Here is an 18,527-nt window from a genome sequence, read left to right as displayed (position 1 = left end):
TCAAAGGGATGCTTTAAAGGACTGCTTTATCAAGGTATTGCATGCTGTTATCGAGTATCTAATTTTTCTAATTAATCTAAGTCTCAAACCCCTTGGTTACTGATATTCCATCCTCAGCTGTGCTAGAACAGAGACACTCTCTACATGAGACGAAACACTCAAGAAAACGTCCAGAAATGAACGGGGGGCATTTTGTTAACGCCAATGGCGAGTGCTTGCACATCTCCCACCTTTCTGGCAAATAACCTGAAATAGCTGCCACTAGACATAAGCAGAGTGCTTAGGGCACCAACCAGTGCTGAGGGCACCAACCACTTTGCCCCCAAAATTGGGGCCTCATAAATTGAGATAGACTGAAAAACGTTATGGAGAAAAAAGTTGAATTACATTACAAAACAAATATTTGTTAGTTAGTAGATTATTACTATTATTATTAAATTATGAGGGGGGGGGGGGGGGCTCCTGACCAGTTATGCGTAGGGTCTCCAAAACCTTAGCAGCGGCCCTGTCCCAAGGCGTCACCAAGATGGCTGCCAAGTGGAGGGACTTACACAGACTTTGGCTAGACCCACTTACTTTTGGCAATAACTGCATAAGCATGGCCCATGCATGGACTGCTGGTCTTGAGTATTGTGAGACTTAACAATCTTGTTATCAGCTGAATCGGTGTGCACTAGTGAATCTTATAAATTAAGCTAGGCTATTTATTAATAACTAACATTATCAGATGACCAGTCATCACCTACGAAACAATGTTATATTGACAGTGTCTGCACAAAATATAAAGTGATGGGGCATACCTAACCAACTCTGCAATCACAAATGATTATAAATTCAAATTAATTCAATTTAAGTTTCGTTGGAAGGTGCAAAAGAATTTTGGAATATGTTCTAGTTCTTTACACAGCGGAATGATCCTCACTCTATGGACCAATCTGTTTCTTTGGGACAGAGAATAGTTCGAGCCGAACTTACCCAAAAACAAAGTGCTTACCAGGGGTGCATTTCACAGTCTCACCCCAAGTAGTCAATTTTTGACTACTCAATTTTTGACACCCCAAGACTGCAATTTTTGACGTCTTGGGTATTCCTTCCACGTCACATTTTGACTATGTCCTCAAAGGCGCCCCCTTGTGGCAGCATAACGTAATTGAGGTTAGGTTTAGGAATAGGTTTAGAGTTAGGCCACATAGTCAAAATGTGACGTGGAAGGAATACCCAAGACGTCAAAAATTGCCGTCTGGTCCAAGGTAGTCAGAAATTAACTACTTGGGGTGAGACTGCGTTGGGAAATCATAGTTGCTACATCTACTTTGTTGGTTGCAATGCAATTTCCCATTGGAAACTACCAATGTTGCTAACTGGCTAACAACTACGCTTTTGAGGCACACAACCCTAGTTTGAGACGTAGACTAAATTGCCACGGCACTTCAGTTCAACCATATCCACCTTTTGCAGTATGGGTTACTCAAGAAGTACCGGTACCGGTAACCTGTAACCCAGCTTCGTGGTACAGGCCCCTGGTCTAGGTGAAAAAAGTATGGTAACACTTTCTATGAAGCCCATATCTATATCGCATTATGAGCACATTTATAACAACGTATAATGCGCATCATATTCATAGTGCATTATGACTACACTCATAACACTTCATGATGCAGTATATCAACAGCCATGAATAACTAAATCTAACTTATAATGCATTATACATCTTGTGTTTTGAGTGGTTGTGAATGGTTATGGACTACAGGCAGTGAAGGGGCTTATAATACATTATAACTGTCATAATGCACTATGATTAATTATGATGCGCATTATAAGTAGTTATAAATGCGCTCATAATGCGCTATAGATATGGGCTTCATAATCTGACCTTTCACTTATACACACCATTTTTGTGATATATTTTGCTTGACTCAGTTCACTGTCTATGAAAATGGACCAACGAACCACCCTCTATAAACTGCGGACCAGTCCCTAAGAATAAACAAACAAACAAGCAAAAAAGCAAATGCATCTGCCCTGTACCCACCGGGCAAATGTCCTGTATGCCCAGTCTAGCTCTACTTGTAGTAATCAGCTGGTGGCTGGCTGATGAGCCGAGGGATGCTGACTTGGTCGGCTAATTAAGCAACTGTTTGACCTCAGCACAGTAAACCATTCCCATTGTTGTTGTGACAGCACACCGCAGCACACAACAGAAATGTATAACTAACCTCTGCCATGCAAGCAGGCAGTCCAGTGGCACACTAATGGGGCAATGTGTCAGGCGGCAGTGCCATTCTTACAATATCTCAATCTCAATCATGGAGGGGCTTTTTTCCACTCCACCTAACAGTAGGGTTGAGCATTCCCTTTGAGGCACCTGCTGGACTGTCCCCTTGAATGGGTGAGACATGTATGCAATTGTGCTATGTGTGACCTAGACTACACAGCGTGTGTGTGTGTGTGTGTGTGTGTGTGTGTGTGTGTGTGTGTGTGTGTGTGTGTGTGTGTGTGTGTGTGTGTGTGTGTGTGTGTGTGTGTGTGTGCGCGCCCATGTTTCACAATAATAATATAATTAACAGTTGGGCTGTCACTTTGAACAGAGCCATCCTGTATGCTACAACATATCCACACAACTCACCCTGCACTTCCATCTCCATAGATCCCTCGCACCATAGCAGGCAGCCTTAGAAAATCGAACCTGTCATGTCATATAACCTAAAATGTTACTTTACTTTTGTATACATTCCGTAGTTTTCTCACATGACAAAGGCGTGAATCTCGATGACACTTGACCACACTCAGCTACATTTTTTTCAAAGGTGTTCCCAAGAAAATACTGGTGTTCCCTTATTCCCTCAAATGTATTAACTCTAAAATAATATGTTAATCATGTGTATTTTCACAGAGAACAAAATAATGCAACCGCTGGTAAACATGACTCAGTGCCAAGAGATGAAGCCTACTCATGGACTCATAGGTTACTATTACGCAGGGTGCGATTTGTAGGGGGGGTTGTATTGTCCCCTCTTCTGGTTTGATATTGTCGCTTTTTTTCTTCATGATTTAATCATAATTTAATGTAACTCCATTGATATTGCTTGAAATCTGAAACATATTCCCCTTTCTGATTTTCTGACAAATCGCACCCTGCTATTAGGCCTACGCATAGTATTTACGCATGCTTAACAAACAACTCCAACGTAACTTATTCTCTGCTATATTTGCGCTGCAACCTAATTTATAGGGCAATGCAGCCTGGCTTGGCTTTGATGAATAGGCTATGCATCAATTATCTCTGCACTTGACTTGACACAAATTTGACAGATTCATTTGCGCACGTGAAAGCTGCTGTTTTGGAACGCCCTCGACATGACGTAGGCCCATCGTGTCATGTGACATCCTAGGTTTGCGCCGTGCTGTGAATCTGCAAATACACGTTCAATAACATTGACATTTCTTTTCTGCGTTTTAGGTATGTAATCATAATATGTGCACACTCATTAGCTAATAAAAAGTTACTTGTTTTGGCATACTTCGTCGTAATGCACGGCAGAAAGAAAGGCAAGTTGTTGTCTGACGACATGTGCAAAGGTGGTTTATTTACAGAGCAGAGTCCTCCGTTTTCCGTTCCTCCTCCTTTGTTGTCCTTATCCAGAATCTAAATCTAGTTGTCAGCAAATCGTTCAGGCTACTTTATAACCACTCAATAAACTGTGAAGGCTCAAGGCAGATTTCACAGATATCTGCAGCCAATAGCCTCCGCGCTTCCTTCCTTGCTGGCTTCAGCAAGTTTGAAAGGCACACTGCACAACCACACGGGGTATAGAAATCTACAAGACAACTTCTTCTACTTCTACTTTTTAACCAGTGAGCCATGAAGAGGAGAGCTCTGTTGGTGTCCAATTCCACTCTTTATGGAGGAGGATATCTTGAGCACTGTCAAACACAGATTCAGGAATTCTTCGGAAAGTAAGTAGCCCTACTGTTGTAGCCTACTTTGCATGCTTTCACACATTCTGGAAAATGTGGTGGAGATATAGGATGTGTAGGGCCTAATAGCAGCACACAACAGACTGACAGCTAAAGCTTGTTTGTGTTACTAAATCCTCGGAATCTTTACTCATTTTTAGAAACCTCAGTGGGGTGAATGGTAAACCAAATATTCTTGTAAACTGGGAGCACTAGGTCTGCATCTTTATTGACAACGCAAATATAGAGTCTGGATTAAAATGATTGCCCCCTTCTTGGGGAAATAAGTTAGGTGTATCCTTTTTGGGATTATAGCTGTTCTGATCATGGGAATGCTTTGGGACTTGGGAACACATAAGTAAATACACACACACACACACACACACACACACACACACACACACACACACACACACACACACACACACCCTTACGGAAGGAAAATATATTGCAATATACTACAATTTATACTGCAATACATTAGAAAATATATCACAATATATCACAAACACGCTCATATATTTGAAAATATATAGCAATATATTATTGAACAACATATTACTATATATTGATCCATATATTTTAAAATATATGACTGGCAAAACAAAACTGTATTCCACTATTCGGTCTGTATTTCTTGATGTTTTTAGTTCAGCAAGCACATTTTGCACGACATTGGACATTTACTCGACATTATAAAGTCATTTTAGGTGGACCATATATGGCCATATATAATAATATATTGATCAATATACAGGAGTCTCTGATTGAATCATCTCAGCTCTCATATCACGTATGACGCGCCTACGTCACGTCGTCACAACCTGAAGCTAAAGTGGCGAGAGAGCCGTCTCGGCTCGAGCGCGGTCCGGATTGTAGCTCCACACAGTCGCCAGCCAGACTCCCCACCACAGTGACACAAACCAACCAGCCGCCTCGAGGTAAGTTATAAAGAGAAGTTTGTTAATTTGTTAACATAAATATACAAGCATATAGTCTGAAACGTCTACAGTGGTTGATGTGCAAAGTTTAGCCAAGTGGTTATCGAAGTTGGATGTTTGTTCATTTTTTTCCCCCAAGGACTAGAAATACGTTATTTTTTTTGAATTTCCCGCGCTACCAAGCTGTTGTACTACTAGCGATATTTGCGTTGTCGAAATGGTGTGTAGTTCTCATTGACAGTAGGTATAGTTCTACACATCTTGAAAACGTAAACGTAATACTTGGGTCGATATTATATGGTTGTAGTGGTCAATTTCAGGTGAGCCCACTTTATTTGGCTTGTCAGAGAACGTTAGCAACATCTATCTGGCTAATACTGCTGAGCCCCAACGTCAGCCTAGAAAGCCAGGCCTCAGTTAATTAGCCGCCTAGCTTACTCGGCTAACGCAAGGGAATCAAAGCAGAAGTGAAGTGCGACAAGATCTAAATGCACATCGCTAACTTGCTTAAAAATGGGCACTACAGTATAGTAAAATGAGACACTGTCCTGCATTATTTTTGGTAAAGCATAGCTGTTGCTGCTTCGGTTTTCCCATTGTGGTAACATCAATAGTTTTTTTTTTTTGAGTAACTTGCTCACGAACTAACTGCACTGTCCCGTTCTTGTAGAGCTATTGTCAGAGGTTAACGAAGCCTTGTCGTCAAATTAGTGAATTTCAAAACGGTAGCCTACACGTCGTTGTCTTCAGCTACTCTGTGATAGTTCGGAGTTTGCTTTGCTCACAGCAATTGCATTCATTGAGTCATGATGGTGTTCATGTTTACTCTTAAACGAATGCGCGAGTCATTCTTGTTCATCGGAATTCATTCTCGCCAGTTACATGCATGAGTTTAAGTCTTCCTTCGCTTCATCATCTTCATAAAAGAGTGCCTTCGTGCCAAGAACAGACGTGCAACTGTTAACGATGCTGGCTGCTGCGATTTCAATGTCTTGTCTTCCCTGTTGTCGGGACGAGACACAGAGTGCCACTACGACGCTCTGCGACTGCGAGCTAGAATGCTGTAGTTCCACCAGTCTACCGAACTTCTAGTTTGTCTTGGGCGCGACATGAACTTGGTCCCCATCTCTCTCTCTCTCTCCACCCCCCCCCCCCCCCCCCCCCCCCCCCCCCCCCGATTTAGCTCACAATTCTGACAATGATATAGAAGTGATGAGCTTGGTGGGTATCCTTGTGCCTATTTAAGGTTAAGTGTGTGAGTGAATGTTAATTTTCTGTTGCTCTTTTAACTTTTTTTGCAGAGGTTGCTGAAGAGGTATGCAGCGATGGTCTGGAGGAAAAAATAGTCACATGGACTGGTGTGCATTCCAGTACTTGAAATGGTAAGCGATACTGTGCCTTTACTATGCTCACTCACTGGTGATCATGCACTAAATGGGGAATACATCTATCTGAACTTTGGGAGGAGGTTCAGACTCCCTTGGTGCAAATATAATCGTTTAAAAAAAATCCTTTATACCTCATTCAATCAAGCTACTGAATAAACCGGGAATAAGAGAGATTGAGTGGGACAAAATGGACCTCTGCAGCTAGTGTTGGTACTGCTGGTGGGGATGGAAGCTAGGGTAAAAGTTGGGAGGGGGATATGTAGACATGAATGTATCCCTGTTTTTATTATTTTTATGTTAATTATGGAATGGATGTAACCTAGTTATTTATTGCAGGGTGAAGTTGTGGTTGGTTGTAGGATGGTGTGTGTGTGTGTGTGGGGGGGGGGGTGTACTGAGCTGTGTGTGTGTGTGCGGGGTCTGGGGGGTGTCTGGACTGGATGGGTCAGGGGCAGTGGGTTAGGACATCCAGATTTAGAGTTTACTTGAGCTACATTATTAACTGCACATTGAATGTGTGAAACTTGCTGATGTAACATGTTACATTCAAGGGTTCATTGGGCTAAATGTGGTTAAAATCATTGACCTGGGTTTACAAAGCTGGGCAATGTTGGGCACTTGTTTCAGACTATTGAAAGGAAGGAGTATGAGAATGTAACACAATGCTTAACATGAAAAATAAAACCCTTCATGAACCAACTGTGTATTTGGCCCCAAACTAGTGGCATACCCTTCAAGTTTCAACTGCACATTGGTCAAACACAATTTCAGCGTTCTGTGCACCTGTTCCATTTTTTCTAACAAGAAGTACACTTGTTACATTACATTTAGCTGACACTTTAATCCAGAGTGACTTGAGCATGAACTACTATTTGGCGGCAAATCACTGCTGAAAACCTGGGTCTGTGAAGGAGGGGAATGGACTTACTTTTCATTGTAGGTGGTGTGGTGTTTTATACTCCCTCTTGCCCTCTGGCTTTTCACTTGCTATGTGGACTCTATGAGCATTGGTAGTCAGTCAAGAGACAAAATAAATGTTTCCCAAATCATTTACAGGACTTTAGTCCATATATTCTCGCTAGCTTAGCAACATTCTTCCTCTGAGGATATGTACAACAAAACAAAAAAATAATAATAAGATATTTTACACACCCAGGTCAACAATTTTAAGTGTTACCCCTAAATAGTTGCCTGCCCTTTTAAAGATGCACTGTTTAGGATTGTTCCCAGATTAAGTTAGTTATTGTGACTATGCTGCTCATTGAAACTACTACTACCTAATGTACTGCACAGCCATGGAGAAGATTAATCTTTCATGATTGAATGGTGTAATATTCCCAGCCATAGTGAATACTCTGTCTGAAATTGATGGTTATGGTAAGCATGTAAGCAGGTGGGGGTTGGGCGTGTCGAGCAATGTTGCCATTGAAACCCAAGTTTTTGTTTGTCCAGTTAAATAGTTGGCGTAAAGGGCAGAATGAATCCTCGTGCATTTCCTCCCGACAATTATATGTTCTCATATACTGTTTTATGGACATGCATGGCTCTGCTGTCAAGTGTTTACCTACAAGTACAATGTTGTAACATAACTCCATGAAATAACTTTCATTTGAAACCTCTCCCACTTGCTACCGCTTCAGGGGACAAAGTTCAGTTTTAGTTACAATACAGTTCCACATATTCCAGGTGACCTGTTTTTACCTGTCCAATTCAGCCTGGTGATTCGATGGTGGAATGATCACATGGTTGAATTAGACAGGTAAAACAAGGCCATTTGGAATGTGTGGCCCTAGATTGTAACTGAAACTGAACTTTTTCCCATCACTACGTTTCATTAGCATATCTTTCACCCGAGCCCAACTTTCCCGTCACCAGCCTCTGCTTCCTTGTCGCTTCCCAACGGAAAAAGAAATGGAACGTCTCGCCTGCACAATGGGTTAGAGAGTTAACATTCTTTTTACTTTACTTTTGCAGATGCTGTTGCTCAGGCACATCCAGGTGCGAGGATGGGGGAGATCCGGATGTCGCTAAATAAAAGAATCTGTGAACTGCTTCACCAAGAGAAAAAGAAGTCCATGGACAGGCCTATGAGCCCTCTTGTTGACCTTGAGTGACTGAGGCTGCGGGCGGTCTGCCCCTGAATTCACCTTCACTTTCACTTTTTTTTTTTTTTTTTTTTTTAAATATATCTGAAGGTGTGTGTGTGCGCGCGGGTGTGTGTGTGTGTGTGTGGGCGCGGGCACGCGTATGTGTTTGTGTGTGTGCGCGTGTGTGTGCACGCGTGCATGTGTGCCAGTGCTTTATGTGAGGTGTTTCGCTTACCGGCCACAGCCACAGTTTTTTGTTTTGTTTTGTTTTTGTTTTATTTGGTTTTTTTTAGTATTTTTTTTAGTTTTTTTTTTTAGAGTATTTCTGCATTTACATTAAGTACAAGTTACTGGCCAAAGTGGGAGACTGAAATTGTTACTGGCCACAGGCAAGTTTCACCAGCATTTGGCCTGTTGGCCGGTGTCGTTGTCAAGTCGTGGTTTGTGTGCGTTTCCCTGCCTGTCTGCCCCTCTGTCTCTGCATGTGTGAGCGGTGGTGTTAAAGGGTCGGTTGGTTTCATGTTTTTAATAAACCAATGTCAACAGTTGAATGAATTGAATTGATGTTTGGTCATTGTTGTAATTACATTACTTCATAAATGCCTTGTATAAAGTATGTTACAGTATATTGTGTAGTGTAATGCAATACATAAGTCAATATATGATTTAATTAATAAGCCATATACTATGGGATATAATCCAATATATGCAACAGTATACTTTACAGTATAATGCAATACATAAATCAATATATGATTCATCAATAAGCCATATATTATGGGATATAATTCAATATATGCAGTAATATACTGTACAGTATAATGCAATACATTAATCGATATATGATTCATTAATAAGCCATATATTATGGGGTATAATTCCATATATGCAGTAATATACTGTACAGTATAATGCAATACATTATTCAATATATGATTCATCAGTAAGCCATATATTATGGGGTATAATTCAATATATGCAGTAATATACTGTACAGTATAATGCAATACATAAATCAATATATGATTCATCAATAAGCCATATACTATGGGGTATAATTCAATATATGCAACAATATATTGTACAGTATAATACAATACATAAATCAATATATGATTTATCAGTAAGTCATATACTATATGGGATATAATTCCATATATCCAACAATATATTTCACAGTATAATGCAATACATAAGTCAATATACGAAAACGGCAATAATGTCTATATTCTCGTATACCGCAAAATATATCACTTTATATTGTGCAATATACTGCTGTACAATATAAAATGATATATTGGCAAACAATATATTGTAGTATATTATAATATATTTTCATTTCATATATTCAAAAATATATTTTCCTTCCGTAAGGGCAAACACACACAGATTGATGTCAGATGTTTATCATGCCTGCATAAGGCAGTGGTTGGCCTGCCAATTCTGCTGTTGAAAAGTACAGATATGGCTGGCCCGGACCACCATATGCAACAGCACTGTATAGCACTACACCATCTCAACAAAGACGTAAAGACTGTTAAAACACACATTGAATAGACTTGAATAAAATAGAATGCCTGTCATGGTTAAAGCCATCATTCTCTTCTATCTTATCCTGTTCTATTCTATTCTATTCTATTCTATTCTATCTTATCCTGTTCTATTCTATTCTATTCTATTCTAGTGTACATTGCATATGTATTACCCAAGGGCAGACATTTGTCTTTGCAGACATTGAGAACTGAGACAGAGAACTGAGGTAATCATTCAGAAGAGCAGACAGTACCGTTTACAAGCTACAAGTCCAAATGCACAACTACTAAACCCTTTTGACTAAGATGACCTGAATGAATCAGAATCTCCATCTTTGTAGACATGTATGTACGTACAGTCTATAATTCATCAATGTTGAAGACGCTACTAAACAAACTTTTTGTTCATGTTTTGAATACAGGGAAGTGAAGCGTGTGCTGTTTGTTCCCTATGCCCTACACGACAGAGATGCCTACACCAAGACAGCTAGAGACAAATTCAAGACATTAGGTAGGCCAAAGGTTGTGACCAGAATTCTGCTTGGGAACATGATGATTAGACCGAATCAAAAAACGCTTAAACCCACTTAAAGTCAATTTTAATCCCCATTTTAAGGTATTGATTAATGTCTCAATCAAGATTTATTGTAATTAATCACTTCAATCATTTTTTACTGCGTATACAAGTGTAGAAGTTCAGGTTGGGGGTACGCGGCTTCTCTTGGGCACAGGTAAGGGGGTGCAAAAGAAGCACTGGGCTATCACACAATGGTGTATTTATTGGTTGGTCTTCATAGGCGCAACTCCAGAATGTTGAAGCACTTCATTCACTTGGTGTTGCTCTAAGACTTAGAGTCTAAGTAATTTACCTCAATTAGACGTTAAGCTTTTTTTGGGGGCTTTTTAAGCCTTTATTGGTTATTATCAGACAGGACAGTGGAGGAGAGACAGGAAGTGAGTTGGGAGAGAGAGAGACGGGGAAGGGCAACAAAGGGCCCGGGTCGGAATCGAACCTGTGTCGGCCGCATAGTTGACGAGTGCCCTACCGTTAGTAGGGCCAGGCGTTAACCTTATTCATCTACAGGCTAACCTTTGATTCTCTGCCAATGTTATTGTTTTATCAGTCTTTTATGATCAGGGCTATTTCACAAAGCTCATTGGCTTATGTGAGCATGGTGCCTGCCAAGCGTAGGGACTTTATTGATTTATTTTCTAATCAGCAACTTGAGTGGTGCTTGCCTGCCGGCCTGCCTGCACCATTGATCTCATTCATGCAATACAAAGCAAACTCAGATATGTTGTCCATGTAAGATCTAAAGAGTCTTTGACATAGACTATCAGATGGGTCAGTGTCAGGTTCAGGAAGTAAATAAAAAAAATACTGCCACAAATGTAATCCAACCAGCTCTGAATACAATGACGCTCTGAACTAAGGCTATTCTATTCTATGCATACAGATCAGCTCCTTGCACAGTCTAACCAAACAATTTGAAAAAACTCCCGCACACTGACCACTTCACTGTTGTGAATACACAACGTTTCTTTAATACCCAACGTTTCAGTCCTAGACCTAAAAGAAAAACGGCAAAGTGGTCAGTGTGCGGGAGTTTTCTCAAATTATCTGCTGAGTGACCCATGGGCCATCTCCGACGCACCTGCCAGCTGAGGTGTGCGAAAAGAAATACATGTTTAACAGTCTAACTATATGAATGAACGAACGAAGGAATGAATGAATGAATGTCTGACCGGTTCTCTGCTGCAGGATATGAAGTAGACAGCGTGCACGAGGCTGCAGATCCAGTGCAGGCGGTGAAGAAAGCAGAGGGCATCTTCATTGGTAGGCCTTCACTCCAATTTAATAATAATAACAATAGTAATCATCATCAACAGCATCATCATACCATGCAAATAATAATAAAACAGTAATAATAATACTTGAATAATAATTCAGTTGTATGCAACTTGTTTTTGTAGTTTGAAGATGTTTTGTTCCCTACCCAAGGACACATTTCATCAGACTCTGTGTGATGTTAGGGATGGTGGCGTTAAGCCAATTGAAATGTGGAGGTGGGAGTGAGGCTTCTTGGTCAATGTAGCTCAATTAAATGGGCTTCAAAAGCAAATGAAAACAGAAGAGGCATACAGTACATGTAAACAGAGTTGTATAAAGTAGAAGTACCTTTACCAATGTAATTACAACACTAGTGGTATGATATTACAAAGTTGACTGTAATTTGATGAAGACTGTTGAAATCGAAACATAATCCAGCCATGAAATAATAAAAGACAACAAAAAGGATTTTAAGTGTGCGGACTTCTCACTTTGAAAACTGGGGCTGGCTTTCACGTGGCTTTGTCCTGGGCCTGTCTAAAACTGTCTGTGGCCCTGGCTGTAAGAGCTGAAACAGTGTGCCACACTCCGTTTCAACTGTGTTGTTGTTACTGCTTGTGTCCAGGAGGGGGCAACACATTCCGTCTGCTGAAGGCACTCTATGACAACAAGCTGGTGACGGAGATTAGGAAGAGAGTCTTCGATGTGAGTAACATATGAAGGGGGCTTTCTTTCCAATGATACTACTGCATTTTTCATTGCATGTTTTCATACCATAATAGTTGTTTGGATAAACCAGTTGTAGCATGTGGCTTTCTGTTCTGGACACCTTTCATACCCAAAAATAGTTGGTATACACCAGTTGATCTATTCGTAACAAAATCTCTTGATTCTCACTTTTTTAATAACTGTGAATGTATCAATAGAACTTGGGTGCACATTATCTCTAGTGGATGAGACAACCAAAGAGGTTTATTTCGGTTAATAATCATGCAGTTGGTGTGAGTAAAACAACCCTTTGTTATTCAAATACAAAACACTCAAATCAGCTGGTTATTAGTTATGAATGGCTCAACTCCCCATCTTGAAAGGTTGTGTTTTAGTTATAACATCGATTTTGCTGATATTATAATAGGTTGAGTAGTCATAGATACACTATGCTTTTAGTCAGATTCCATTTGGCAGCATTTACGAAATATCCCCAGTAAGCATAAACTGCTGGGTCACATTGTCCCCTTCTGCTTTTTAGTGCTTGGTCAGCCAGACTGCCTAACTGAAAAGCAGAACCTAGTAAAACATATGAAAGTGGAAACCTGTTCTGTCACATGCTATTTTCCAATGCTACTCTATATTCTGAATATATGCAGTTATGGAAATACAGTAGATCTGTATAAATAACTGTGTAGTATTTTTAGCATCATAGTGCCCTCAGAATGTGTTACTTTGTGTGTGTGTGTGTGTGTGTGTGTGTGTGTGTGTGTGTGTGTGTGTGTGTGTGTGTGTGTGTGTGTGTGTGTGTGTGTGTGTGTGGGTGTGTGTGGGTGTGTGTGGGTGTGTGTTGCAGGCCCTACATGGGGTCGAGTGACATTGGATTATGACCATGTGCGTGTGTATGCCATTGTATTATGACTGTGTGTGTGTGTGTGTGTGGCAGGATGGCATGCCCTACATGGGGTCGAGTGCGGGTACCAACGTGGGCACCATCAGCATCAACACGACTAACGACATGCCCATTGTCTACCCGCCCACCTTCTCCGCCATCGGCCTGGTGCCCTTCAACATCAACCCCCACTACCTAGACAGCGACCCCAATAGCAGACACATGGGGGTAACATATAACCCTTCATAAAACCTTTAAAGAAAAGCTTTAAACCAACCTCCTATGTTGTTGCAATTGCCATTGACCTCAACAATGACTTTGTCCTCATCACTCCCCCTGCAGGAGACTCGAGAGCAGCGCATCACCCAGTTCCATGAGGAGCTCAACACCCCCATCGTCCTGGTGAGACACCATACTGTATTAGAGCTAGGCACTACACCATACCATACTGTAGTACTTTACTAAATCATACTGTATTATACTGCACCTAATACGGCACCATAATGTATTAGAGCTAGGCACTACATCATTAGCCTCGCCTGCCATCCTACGTACTTCCGCCAAGAGACTTGGCTCCGTACTACGTCTGGCAACTGTTTTCTGTGGTGCGATGTTGGCCGGCAGGATCTGGCCGGCCAATCCTCCTCAGAAAACAGCCAATAAGCGGAGACACAGGTTGGTGGGGGCGAAAGGGGAAGGGCGTTCATGACGATGATGTAAACCTGCGCTAAGTTGTTGTTGAGTAACTGTCGGCGATTGGGTGACAGCTGTCCAATCATCTCAAACCAGAACTGAGTGCAAACTTCCCGCTTCCTGTAATCGCGTCAGATCAAACAACCCCCAGACCATGAATATGATATAAAATGGTAGCATTATGGGATGGCCAGGAACAGGCTACTACACCATACTATACTGTACAGTACTATATCATACTGTATTATACTGCACTAAGCACTCTACCATAGTGCATTACAGTTGTTTCTGATTTCTATTTTTTTTTTTTTAATTTTGGTGTCAATTCTTCTGTAACATAAATGAGTGTTGTACAATGGATTGCGTTCATTTTACTTTGCAAAGTCTGTGTTATAAATTGGTAACTGAGCGGAAAGCAGTTTTTAGATGCATCCTAGCATTTCTATAAGAGGGTATGTCCGAACGTCCGCCTGTCACTCGGTCTGTCTGTCCATTTGAAACGCATTCTTGAAATGTTCATTCCCTCCTCTGTCCGCAAGGTGGTAGTGCATAGACAGACACATCTTTGTTCACCTGTCGGGACTTGTTGTGCTATTAGTTTGTCTAGTTTGGTTTGAAGAAGAGTCCACAAAATTACCCAAAGTTCAAAAAAATGCTTTAGCGAACAGGAAAAAACGGTAAGCACTATACCCTACTGTACTAAACACTAACACTTCACCACACTGTACTAAACACTACCAATGCTCATGTTATAGGGCCTGAGGGAAGGATGCATGCTGCTGGTGGAAGGCAAGACAGCAACACTGCTGGGGACTACGAGAGCTCGACTTTTTACACCGTAAGACAAACTTACTTGCCATCTCTCTTTCTCTCTCTCTCTCTCTCTCTCGGACACACACGCGTGTGACGGAGGTCTTCCTGCACCTGTTCGTCCCCCTCGGGGCGCGAAAGTGCAACCTGGTCAGCTACATCGGTTCAGAAATGGGAGGCACATTACGATACCGCTGGACTTGCGGAACAGTCCCCCAGCCCAACGGCATCGACACTGTTTGGGAGGGAGGTTTACTAACATTCCACGCTAACTCTGCTAGTTAGCCTACGTTACACTCTCCCCCTTAAACCTCACTCCCATTCCGGGTCTAACGACACCACTGTGACGGAGATCTTCTTGCATCTGTTCGTCCCCCCCTCCTCGAACCTGCGACCTCGTCACCTACATCGATTTGGAAATGGGAGGCACAGTACAATACCGCTGGACTAAAGGACCAGTCCCCCAGCCCAACGGCATCGACACTGTATGAGGCTTTGGGAGGGAGGTTTACTAACGCTCCACGCTCACTCTGCTAGTTAGCCTCCATTACACTGCACACACAACAAACTCAACACAAACAAGCCATCACAGTCACATATACGTATGGTTGCCAACTCCCTCGGAAAAAAAATAAGGGACACCTCATTTGCACGGGGGTCAGGGGGTCCTCCCCCGATAATGTTGCATTTCTTAGATGCAATTTCCTGCATTTTAACCAAATGCGCTCCGTTTCAGCTCAATACTTGCTTAACGGACAAAATATTTGGATTTCTTCCTGTCATGGGTGTGTGAATCATGTCCTCAAGATCACACGTGAAAATTCCCCCATAGACAGCAAAAATCATAGCACATTTCTCCGGCTGCCCAGTGCCAACAGAGAGGCGTTATGTGAAGTCTAATGTAGGGATGCACGATACCACTTAAAAAAACATTCATTTCTATACTTGCCCATATTGAGTACTGATACCGATGCTTTTAGTAAGTAAATGCAAAGCCTTGTTTTTTTCCACCTGTAATACCAGTTTTACTATCCATTTCCATGTTGATTTCAAAGGTTAGTAAATGTATGGCTGCTCTTTTATTCCCAATGCTGCTTTCAAGTCAACGGAACGTGATGAGATGTTGCATTGTTTTGTGTAATAGCAGTGTTGGTGCCTAGTATCGCCATGTGTTCATGACAAGTATGAGTATGAGTATAATGAGCTGGTAACTGGGCCGTATCGGTATCGTTGCATCCCTACTCTGATATTATCTTACAGTATCTCCTCTCTCTATATATATTTCTTTCTCTCGCTCTCTCTCTCTCTCTCTCTCTCTATTATAGGGGAAAACCACCTGTTGAGTATGACCCTGGAAGTGACCTCAGTTTCCTTTTGGACACAGAGAGGGCATCAGTACTCTAAAGGCCGGAGTTCAACCAAAGATGGTAGATATGCCAAGACAGTCTGTGGTAGTAAGGACGGTAAATATCCCAAGATAATCTATGGCAGTCCGTATTCACTGAAGTTAAGTGTGAATCGGCCCCGTATTGCATCCGTGGCCATGGGTGCCTTTTCAGGCAGAGGTGTGACCTCCCTACTCTCTGTAATGGTTGCAGGTGTTTCTTGTCGTGGTCAATCCTAGCCTAGATACCGTCTTTGTGGAGCAGCTATCACCATTCACTCCCTGCACTTGCTTCTGAAGATGTTTTTGAAGAAATCATGTGGACTTAACAAAATAAAGCAATTGACTGCAACATGTACCTTTCAGCAGTCTTTGTTTCAATACTGCAGTGTGTGTGTGTGTGTGTGTGTGTGTGTGTGTGTGTGTGTGTGTGTGTGTGTGTGTGTGTGTGTGTTGAGAGGGAGAACATCTTATGGATGTTATCATTTACATCTTATCTGTCCCTCTGAAGTCCCTGGGTCGGGTCATCAGTAGACAGGCTCCTTTGAGCTTTGAGCATGGCACTCTTTATCAGTTCAAAATCTTCTTAACTTCATAGGCAGGTTCATTTGTCTGGGTGTTACCTCTGGTCGTTCTTTGGTTACCAATTGAATCAATTGTAAGTATGCCTTACTCATTTCAAGTTGGCCAATATCACCTTTCTGTTTTCATACACTGTGAGGGAATGATTACTACTATTCGTTTTGTTTTGATAAGGGTCATTTCACGTGAAATCAGACGCTTTGGGACCCGACCGATCCGGATTTCAATCATACTTGGTGTGCCTTTTTAGTAGCAAGGTAGCACCCCAGAACTGCATTGGTTTGAATCTGACACTAATATTAAGGGAGAAACAGACTAGGAAAGGTTCACATTTTAGGGTAGGACACTATACATTCAGCCTTGAATATATCAGTCAGTGTTAGGCACAAAAAGATGCCTGTGGTATTGTTTGAAAGCTCTTTTCTGGCTCTACATATTACACAATCAGCTTGGAATACAACAACTCTCAGAATATGAATTAAGATAAATTGAAAAATTAAAAATTGAATATCTAAAAAAACTATATTTTAAAATGGCCAGTTCCTTGTCCAAACGTAGCCGGCAATGTCATTAACAACACCTCAAATGCTGGTGTTCGTTTTTTTATTCATTTCAGAGAGAATTTGACTCACAAATATGGCATCATACAGACCACTTACTAATAATATGGTAATACCATAGTAGCATCACATGACAAAACAAAAACAAAACAAAAATGGTCAGTTTCCATGGTCCCAGGTTTCAGAAACTAAGGCAGATGTCCATTTATACACACCAAATGATGATATGTGAATGTTTGAACATTCCTTCTCTGTGTACCTGTGTCATCTTCCCTTTACCGTACTTTAAAGAGATAATCAATGGCTACACTCTCATTTTGTACTCTACCAGTGCATTTGAAGCAGCAGCTGTGTCTTTTGTAGATAATGTATATGTACGTCCCGTTGCAGTTAGGTTCCACTACCAGAAGCACATCCTGATGATCCATGACAAGTCTATCTGGTCTGAAGGGAAAAGTGAAGGATGGAGATGGTCCATGAGGATGCAGGAAGTTCAGTTTCACCTCTCCAGTGCTCAGCATACATTCCTCAACACATGCTAGCCACCAGTTGCCATCATATACAGCTACAACATACCCTTTGATGCTTGAAAATGTAACACATTCCTTTACTGAGCTCACTCTTTCAACTCTGCCTTCTCTGAATGCTGAAAATGGCCTAACTTCCACTGTGTCCATTGGCAATGGGCAGAAGCTGTGTAGTTTTTGAGTACCTGGAATAGTTCTTGCAGATTCCAACCTTTTCAACAGGTTCTCAGCTTCATGATGGTACATCTCTGTTGTGGCAAACTGGCAATGGATGTTCTTGAGAGAGATGCACCATCATGAAGCTGAGAACCTGTTGAAGAGGTTTGAATCTGCAAGAACTATTCCAGGTACTCAAAAACTACACAGCTTCTGCCCATTGTCAATGGACATTAGGCCATTTTCCGCATTCAGAGAAGGAGTTGAAAGAGTGAGCTCAGTAAAGGAATGTGGTACATTTTCAAGCATCAAAGGGTATGCTGTAGCTGTATATGATGGCAACTGGTGGCTAGCATGTGTTGAGGAATGTATGCTGAGCACTGGAGAGGTGAAACTGAACTTCCTGCATCCTCATGGACCATCTCCATCCTTCACTTTTCCCTTCAGACCAGATAGACTTGTCATGGATCATCAGGATG

General features: G+C 41.5%; 1 protein-coding gene and 1 long non-coding RNA gene across 3 annotated transcripts; both read left to right on the top strand.

Annotated features, from left to right (window-relative positions):
• Positions 1-3,328: 3,328 nt before the first annotated feature.
• On the top strand, positions 3,329-16,581 carry si:dkey-69o16.5 (Alpha-aspartyl dipeptidase-like). Of its 2 annotated transcripts, XM_063214731.1 has the most exons (9): positions 3,329-3,460; positions 3,857-3,957; positions 10,328-10,416; positions 11,668-11,742; positions 12,362-12,441; positions 13,391-13,564; positions 13,679-13,738; positions 14,785-14,867; positions 16,165-16,581. In XM_063214731.1, the coding sequence occupies exons 2-9, from the start codon at positions 3,863-3,865 to the stop codon at positions 16,241-16,243; spliced, it is 735 nt and encodes a 244-aa protein (XP_063070801.1). In that variant the 5' UTR covers positions 3,329-3,460; positions 3,857-3,862; the 3' UTR covers positions 16,244-16,581. The 2 variants fall into 2 exon arrangements, with proteins under 2 accessions (XP_063070801.1, XP_063070800.1); XM_063214730.1 differs by lacking the exon at positions 3,329-3,460 and having other exon boundaries at positions 3,474-3,957.
• Positions 4,562-8,924, top strand: LOC134461890 (uncharacterized). Its single transcript, XR_010037446.1, has 3 exons — positions 4,562-4,898; positions 6,200-6,280; positions 8,261-8,924. It is a non-coding gene; the product is annotated as an uncharacterized LOC134461890 (long non-coding RNA).
• Positions 16,582-18,527: the final 1,946 nt, after the last annotated feature.

Source organism: Engraulis encrasicolus, chromosome 13 (genome assembly GCF_034702125.1).
Source record: "Engraulis encrasicolus isolate BLACKSEA-1 chromosome 13, IST_EnEncr_1.0, whole genome shotgun sequence".
Classification (NCBI taxonomy): Eukaryota; Metazoa; Chordata; class Actinopteri; order Clupeiformes; family Engraulidae; genus Engraulis; species Engraulis encrasicolus.
Note: the sequence above shows the minus strand (reverse complement) of the source record. Positions and strands in the feature narration are given on the sequence as shown.